This window comes from Asparagus officinalis, chromosome 2 (assembly GCF_001876935.1).
Source record: "Asparagus officinalis chromosome 2, Aspof.V1, whole genome shotgun sequence".
In the NCBI taxonomy this organism is placed as follows: Eukaryota; Viridiplantae; Streptophyta; class Magnoliopsida; order Asparagales; family Asparagaceae; genus Asparagus; species Asparagus officinalis.
In genome coordinates, this window is record NC_033795.1 from 26677149 (window position 1) to 26686474 (window position 9326).

The window sequence follows — 9326 nt, forward strand, 5'->3', positions numbered from 1 at the left end:
GTGGGAGCATTGTTCCTTGCTAATTCTTCACTGGATTGTCCAATTACATTCTTACTTCCTTTAGGCCTGCCAAAATTTCTCCCTTGAGTTGATGATGATCCTTCAGTTTGTTGATTTGTTACCTAAGATGTCAACAAAAAGAAAAAAAATATTGATTAAAATACAAGTCAAAATAATTAACACAAAATATTCAAACTCAAACATCTTACTTGTGTTTTAGGTTGCAATGGATTGGGACAATTTCTTCGTGTATGTCCAGTAGATCTGCAACTAGAGCACTTGTGGGTAACTCCTGCTCTTGGTGCCTTATGAGGATCCCTCCTCCTTGCTACGTTGGGTCTCCCAAGCTTTCTATTGACAATGTGAGGAGACAAAATCATTTCCTCACCATCCATATTCCAAAACCTACTATCTTCAACTGGGCTCAACAAGCCACAATCAATACCATATAGTTTTTTACCGTGTAAAAGTCTGACAAATAAATTTCAAGAGGGGCTTCTCATAAACAAACTAGTAGAAATAACATGACAACATGGTACCCCTGTCAAATCCCACACCATATATGTGCAAGTACCATTGGCTAAATTAACATCACAATTAGAACCCCACCCCTTATGTTTCACTTCAAAACCATTTTGATCATCTTGCCCATTCCAGTGAACTTCAAGGTGTGTCTACTCATCATAAGTCTCTTGCATTTTTTTTAAGAATTCTAGGAGCTACCCCACCAACAAATTGTTCCCTAAGCTTAACTTTCTTTTGCATTCAATCTAATATCTTCTAACATTGAAATTATTGGCTTGTATCTTCTAACATTGAAATTATCTACTTACTGCCATTTTTCACATAAACCAAGTCATAATGTTTTTGAATTGAGTAGTTAACAATTGCCTCTTTTAGTATTTTCCTAGAGGTGAACTTCAACCCAAGTTTAAACACCACCGACTTCATATCACTATCTTCATTGAAATACCTGTAATCTGTTTTCTCCATTCTGCTTCTTTTTCTCCTCTTCAATTTCCCTCATCTTCACTATCTTCTAAGGCATCATCATCATCACTTCCCCTTTGATCAGACTAACATCCTCCCTCAAATCCAAGCTCTTGGCTATTGATTCTTATGTGTAATAGTTCTTCTTGATCTTGGCTCCCCTTATGTTCCACTCCTCTTTAGTATCTTGTGTTGGTGTAATAGACTCAGTTTCATACATAGATGATAGCACATGATCAACACCCTCAGTGGGCTCATTAGGTGGTTGGATACTTTCTGATGGGCTAGGATCAATATTTGGTGCATTAGAGTCAGAAATGTTGGCTCTATGGTGTACTACACCTCTCAATTCACCACCGCCATCAGTTGTAAGCTTTGCTCGAGCATCAAAGTCAATTCCCCCCTTTTTAGCACTCAGAAGTTTTTGATTTCTTTCTCTATAATCATATAACTCATCATTGTCGCTATTCAATGCATCTCTAGCTTGGTTATCATTTGATTCAACAGATTTTTCACTCTCATAATCATCCCCTACATTCAAATTATTCTCTGCATCAATATTTCTAGTCACATTTACACTTGATGTAACTTTGACTTCTACATTCTCTTCAGGAATTTTTCATGTGCTTTGCCCTTCCTTTTAACATTAACTTGTCCTCTAAACTCATCAAATAAGCCCAATTCATCAAAATTATCATCTTCCAAGCCCTCAATTAGTTCAATCTTATATGTTTCATCATCCGTCTCATCATCACTTTCGCTAGGTGATTCATTTGCCTCAGAAACTGGTTTAACATGTGCTGCACTAGGAAACTGAGTTGTTGTTTGGCAGTAGGATGAGGTGGACATATTTAAAATTGGGTTGGCATGTGGTGCACTAGGAGATTGAGTTCTTGTTTGGCAACTGGATCTGCTAGACATATTTCTCCTAGGTGTTAATTTTTTCTTTGACACCATTTTCTTATACTTTGTAGGAGTTTTGTGAATGATATTTCTATTTTTTGAAGATGGTGGTTTAGTGACATCCTCCAATGGAATGTCCACCTCTGATGGTATTGAAAGATGATGATCAACAAAAATCTCAACCACTTTGTGCTTTTGAGCTTCCTTAAGCATCACTAGAACTATGAGCATTCAACTTTCTCAACCCACCCATATCATAAAGAATAACATAGAGATAGCACATTGTAACATCCATACTTTTCCATACAATTCATGAGAAAAGGAATAGAGAATATATTTTCTTCTATGAACTCTACATCAAATGTTTCTCCAACATATTCAACTGATCCCCTGCTCCAAATATCAACTGACCACCATGTCTAAAATTTACCATAATAGACCAATTCATCTGCGTAAAATAAACAAAATAAACGTCAATTTTTCAGCAAAACATACCAACATTAAACCCAACAAATAGTTAATCTTAATTTACAAAATCCCTAATTTTACCCTAACTTTCAGTAATACTATCAATTTATACAAATTTGCCCTAATTTTACCTTAATGCACTTAATAGAACCATATCTTTCAATTATTTGTGTTCAAAAGCCAAAAAACAAACCTTAATAAAACCCTAACAAGAAAATTTGAACTTACCTTTGAGACTAAGAGAAAATGTCGTTCTTCAATTCATAAAATTTGCCACTATGAATTTGTCTCCACCCACAAATCTACTTCCACCCATGAGATTCCTCGTTGTCCTTCGTTTCCACTTCTCCCCTCTCTTCTCTCTTCAATTCCTTCTTCAGTTTGTTTTGTAATTTAATCTTAGTTTTCCTCCATTAATGGTAGTTAGTGTCTCGCCCTGTCCCCCCTAACCTCCAGCCACATAATGAAAACAAAGCCATGTCAGCTTCCCGTTTATGTTAAATCTAAAGACGTGTGGTCACGTGAGATCGATTTAACAATTCGATCGCCGGAGTAGGCTTAAACGGTTAAGTGAGTCACTTTATAGGTCTTATTGTCGCAGGAGTTACTTTTTAGGCATTATTGATCACAGTTTATCACTTTTTAGTCTAGGGGGGTTGTTGGTTTCAAATCCTATAATTTTAGGATATGGATTTCACCATGCGATTTAAAATCCATAAGTGTTTTGTTATGAGTTGGGATTTCTAAAATGTTGTTTGTTTTATTAATATTTTGGGATTTGAAATACTACAATTTATAATATTTTGTTTGTTTCAAGCTCAAATTGTAGCATTACCAAATACCAAAAATTTATAATATGATGAATATGCTATCTTGTTGAGGCTACCTCCCATAAAAAGACAAAATTGAGATTTGTCAAATCCTCTCCAATTGAGAAGTAAGCATACACATTTATGAAATTTGTCAAAATCCTATCCATTTAAGAGGATTTGGCAAATTCTAAAAATTAGACACTTTTTACACTTTTGGGATTCAATATTCTAAAATTTTTCTTAAAACAAACACGATATATGGAATCGCAAAATATAAAAAGACTTATTTTTTAATCCTAAAATTTATCAAATGCCAAATTTTTTGGTGAAACAAACACCACCTAAATTTATATTTTGGCTATAGATTTTTTAGATCCATTGGCTTTATCCTTCTCCTTCATCCCATGTTGACAGCTTCTGGTGCACCGCGGGATAGCGAGAGACCCAAGATGCTTTCCAGAGAGCAGCTCCTCCATCTCTTCTCCCGCTTTGCTTTTCTCACTTCCCAACCCGGTACTTTTCCCAAATTTCATTTTGCCCCCTCATCTTTTTCTCTTCGTCTCCAATTTGTTAACTTTTTTTCTCTCGGATTCACTCTGCGAAATTTTCTATTTGGAATTGCAGATGTAAAGAAGCAAATCGCAGATGCCGTCAAAGATAAGCAGGTCATTTTTTTAACCAATATCCTCTTTTTGTTAATTTATATTAGTATCAGTTTAGAAAACCCTAGTTTGAGTTGAATAGACTTATTGTATCAAATTGGGACTTTTGAAAAAAAAAAGTAAATTCTTCTCTTTTTAGCATTTTAGTAGTAATAATAGTTGCTCGTGTACGCTAATTAGGGATGAGATATCTCACTTCTTGCTATCTTGCTACTTCGATCTTAGTAGATGGTTTTGTAGAAATTTTTTTCCCCACTTGGTAATGGTTTGTGTTAAGACTCCATATAGTCCCGTATTGACTAGATGGGGAGTCAATTGGTACGAGATTTGGTTTCCCTCCCTTCACTGCTAGCTTTTACGGCCGAGTTCTCTTATGACCCTTACAAATGATGTCCGAGCCAACTTCACCTCAGTTGCAAATGAGCGGCGTGAGTTGCGACATCAGCGTTGTGATGCTCATGCTCGTCTAGGACTAGTGTAGTGCAAAGCCAAAGGTGTGAAGCGGGGTTGCATAATGCGATCAGGACTAGACTAGTGTAAGCCAACCTGTGTGGGCACAAGAACTGTAAAAGTGTTGTGGTATTTTTAGGATCCATTTAGCCCCCCATTGACTAAATGATGTTGGATATAAGAGGTGATTGGTCGGGGCCTTGAATGTGCTAGACTTTATTACTTGGAGTTGGAGTCATCGCAGAAACGTCTTGCCTGTTTACCTCTTCTGCACTTGATTTATGCCATAATCGATTAGGTCATCCATAACTTGCTCGATTGAATAAACTTAGGAGTATTCTTCATATTCCTTCAAATAGTAAGTCAAATATTTGCGACATTTGCTATGCTTCTCTGCAATCTCGGTTGCCTTTTCCTTCTAGTTCTATTTGTATTACTGAATCATTTTCTTTAATTCATATTGACATATGGGGAAAATATTCTGTGCCCACACATAATGGTGCTTGCTTTTTTTTTCCCTTAACAATTGTTGATGATTATAGTCATTGCACATGGACATTTTTAATGAAGTTTAAATCTCAAAGCTATTCTATTTTACGTAACTTTCATACTTATGTTAAAACCCAATTTAATAGATGCATAAAAGTTGTATGTTCTGATAATGATTTTGAATTCTTTTCATCAATCATAAATTGTTTTTTTAACGATAATGGAATCATACATCAACACAGTTGTGTATGTACACCCAACAGAATGGCGTCGTTGAAGGCAAGCACCGTCACCTTCTATCTGTAGCCTGTGCTCTACGCTTCAAAGTCAATTTACCTATATCATTTTGGGGTGATTTTCTCCTTATTGCCACACATTTGATCAATTGAACTCCTACGCCTCTTCTTCAAGGAGCTACACCCTTCAAACTTCTTCATAACTGTGAGCCGACATACACTCATTTTCGTGTATTTAGTTGCTTATGTTATGCCCAAGGTTTTAAATATCAGATGTTGGGTTCATGTCGGACGGCTAAAATCCATGTCGGATAGCGAAAATCGGAGATATATCGAGGGATATGGACTAAATATCGGATTGCCATATCGGGTGATGCACATATGTATAATATCATATCCTAAATGTAATCTAAGCATTCCTAAATTCAATATAAGAATACTTTATAAATTTTATAGACTAGACATATAAAAAAGTAAATAATATATGATGTTTAGGATCACTAACCGATTGTAGAAATTTAATTCTCGATTGCATCCTGAAACAATTTGGGTGCTTGACCTACAAAATAAGAAAACAATGTTAGTAAAAATAGAATAACATGTAAAGAATAAAGCAAGTAACATATAAGATATAACATATAGAATGAAGATCACAACTCACAAGATATCATATCAAACATAAGCAAATCAAAACAAACAAATAAGTTTTTAAAGCTACTAATAGTTTATAATTGTTTAACATTCAAGAGCAAATCCATAAAAGTTAAACACTCTCTTCTTCCTCGTCAAAAGTAGCATTATCATCCCCATCCGACTCCATGAATAACACATCCATCTCTTCTTCCTCCTCATCTTCCATTAGCTCTTTTCCTTTCGATGAAGATGATCCCGATTTCTTCTTTCTTTTATACGTTTGCAACCTTCCACTCTTTCTCTTCCTTGGATTAGCTCCCGAAATATCTCCAACTTGCCTAAAAGTTAAAACACTTCCGGAAATACTTCATCATCACTAGCATTCCCCTCCTCACCCAACAACCATTCGGTGACTCTTTCCTCATCATCGTAGGCGGTTAAAGGATTTCTATTTGGGACGACATGCTTGTTCTTCAACTTTGCATTGAACTTGACAAAGACTAGGTCATGAAGTTTTTTATGAGTTAGTCTATTCCTCTTCTTCGTATGAATCTACAAAAGAAAATCATGAATTAGCATAAAAAACTAATCATCAAATACTACAATACAAGCCCTACAAGATGATTAAAATTTAAGAAATAATATTACCATCTCAAATGTACTCCAATTTCTTTCACAAGCCGAAGAGCTAGTTGTCAAGCCCAAAATCTTTATTGCCATCTTCCTTAACTCGGGAGTATCGTTTCCATAAAGTCTCCACCAAGTCACTAGTCAATTCATAATTAAAAATTTTAGTAACTTATAAATTCAAAAAAGAGGTCAATGAATTAATTTTAATGGGAACATAAATTTACCCGGACAATCACCCTTAGTAGCACTTCGCCTCGCAAATTGATCCCCAAATGACCCTAGGCATTCTTGATAATTAGGTATTTGATTTTCAATCTTTGTGAAAGTCGCATGGTCATCGGGATGAAAGAGTCTATGCATACACTTCACTATGGCATTCATGAAGCTTCCATCACTTTCAATGTCCGTGTAAGCCGGGTAATAGTAAAAAGGATTCAAAAAGTAACTCGTTTTATGTAGCGTTTCACAAAGATTCTTCTTAAATCTCGGCTCAATCATGGATAAAGTGGGATTGAACTTCTTCTCATCATTCCCAAGGGCCACTTTCAACTCCTCCATAGCCACCAACATGTCCCCATATATAAATCTCATCGAACCGATTTTATCACCATCCGCTCTTCGAAGAACCTTCACTAGAGTGAATACTTTGAGAGCAAAGTCTATATTATCCCAAAACTTGTTGCTAGCAATTATCTTCGCAACCTACAAACATACAAATAAATCCAATCAATGAAATATAAATGTTCAAATGAATAAAATAAATGCAATTAAAATTTTTAATTTAAAATATACCTTTTTACCCACTGATGTTCTTAAAAGGCTACAATCTGTCCATTGGTCAAAGATAAACATTTGCCTTATCTCTTTCTTATGATCTCTTAATGACTGTAGAGAAAGGAACGCCGTAGCAAACCTCGTAACTCCCGGTCTCACAAGATCATCCTTAGTGAACTCCCTAAATAATTGAAGAGGCTTGGTGTGATTATATATGAACACTGATACACTCCTCCCCATTAAAATGACATCACGAATGAGTTTTATCTTAGTTATATCACACAATATCAAGTACACCGTGTGTGCAACACAAGTCGTCCAAAATATATTTGGCCTATTCTCAATCAATAACTTAGAAGCTGCCATATTGTTTGAAGCTCCATCAGTGACTATCTGTATCACATTTGCCTCCCCTATCTGATCAATAGCCTTGTCTACAAAATCAAAGATATACTTAGCATCGTGCTTATCGGCCGATGCATCATATGAAGATAAAAAACAAGCTCTCCCAGCAGAATGTACAATTATGTTCATGATGCTTCTAGACTTCCGATCACTCCACGCATCGGTCATTATCGAGCAACCATTGACAACACAAGTCATTTTAAAGTTTTTAACAATTTCTTTTGTCTCTTCAACTTCTTTTTGCAAACATGTCTCACTCAATTCATACATGGATGGAGCTTGCAAATGACTTCCAAATAAGCTAATAGCTTGTAGCATTTGATGGAAAGAGGGAAGCGTGACGATATGAAATGGAATGCCGGCTTCATAGAACCATTTGGAGACGTATCGCAATACATCCTCCCTTTTCTTCTTTTTAAATTTGGAGTCCATCGTTGGTTGTTTCCCCTTCGCTACTATTTGGGCAATCTCCTCGGGAGAATGAGCGACGAAGGAGTCCATTGGTCCAATTACCTTGTGGGAGGATGACGAGCTTCTTTGACTACTCAATGAGATGGAGTTATGCTCCTCCTTATCCTCCCCAATATGCACCTCACTCAACAAGTTATGCATCTACATCTCCTTCTCATCCTTACTCTTCTTTGCATTATCTAAAATTTTAGAAACTTTCGTCTTAACATCATCGGGTACTTTCACACACGGCGCACAATTTCCCCTCTTTTTGGCTACGTGTTGTTTGAATCGGCTAATCCCGCCATTGAGAATTTGAGTGCAATATTTGCATTTAACTTTACTTGTATCAGAACCAACTCTCTCCCCATATAGCCAACATGGATTTTTACCGTTCGGTTTTGTTGTTGTTGACGGTCTAGTAGATCCTTGTCCTTCAGACGACATGATTCTACAAAATAAGACAAATACATATTTAGACAACATATTTATAATTCAATTACTAACTAAAAATTAATTTTACTTGACAGGGGAAAATTCAAGAAGGAGGCTTACCTGATTTTGAAAAACAAGTCCTCTTACTCAGCAATCACTACTCAACAGTCACACAAACTGAATCTGCAAAGTGCAAACAGAAAAAAAATTATCAACAGAGTTGCTATCAGACTGTCACATGAAGAAGAAAAGCAGAAACTCTTTAAACATGTAATATTCATATCATAAGATGATAAACAAGGATTATTATGAGAAATCAGGGATTATTAAATGATAAACAAGGATTATTACGAGGATTATTAAAAATTAAGACATTGAATCTTTCATATTAATTAAACAAGGTTACAACAAGTTCTCCATCAACCTTTCATATTAATTAATTCAAAATATCCTAACAAAATAATTCTCGGTTGTTATACACATATATACATCTCTTCATATTAATTCAAAATATCTCTCGTGGGAAAGACTAATTATAGCCCATAATCTCCCGGAGGAGTTGGCTGGTTTTGATGATCAAAATCTATACAGGTTTCCTGTTAACAAGGTCTTTTACAGATTTTATGCTTTACCATATCAAACAATTTTCTTTACCAAAAAAAAAAGAAACACATTTAAATTTCCCAACTTTACAGTTTGTACATGAAAAGTTTGCTGAAAAAGGAACACGCAAATTCATAAAACTAAAAAAATAGTCAATTGAAAATTCCGAAAAAACAAGTCTAATTTTCCAAAAAAAAAGTCTCAGTACCAATTCAAAAGAGAGGCGCTCAAAGAGAGAGAGAAAGGGGGGAGAGAGAGACATACCTCAGGATTCGGCGTAGTACAACTTCGAAGGAGGTTGACGACGGTTGACGGTGGCTGAAGCTTCAGGATTCGACGCAGTCGAACTTCGAAAGAGGTTGACGGCGGTTGACGGCTGCTGAAGC

The 9326-nt window shown here is 35.8% G+C and overlaps 1 protein-coding gene across 3 annotated transcripts in view; it reads left to right on the plus strand.

The window, feature by feature from the left end:
• LOC109830572 overlaps window positions 3530-9326 on the plus strand; it is a 20462-nt gene continuing 14665 nt past the window's right edge. The window contains exons 1-3 of one of the 3 annotated variants that reach the window (XM_020397873.1): window positions 3530-3686; window positions 3798-3838; window positions 8433-8607. In XM_020397873.1, the coding sequence (XP_020253462.1) occupies window positions 3819-3838; window positions 8433-8607 (195 nt within the window). In that variant the 5' untranslated portion in view covers window positions 3530-3686; window positions 3798-3818. The remainder of the gene's footprint in view (window positions 3687-3797; window positions 3839-8432; window positions 8608-9326) is intronic. The other 2 variants (XM_020397874.1, XM_020397875.1) reach the window with 2 other exon arrangements.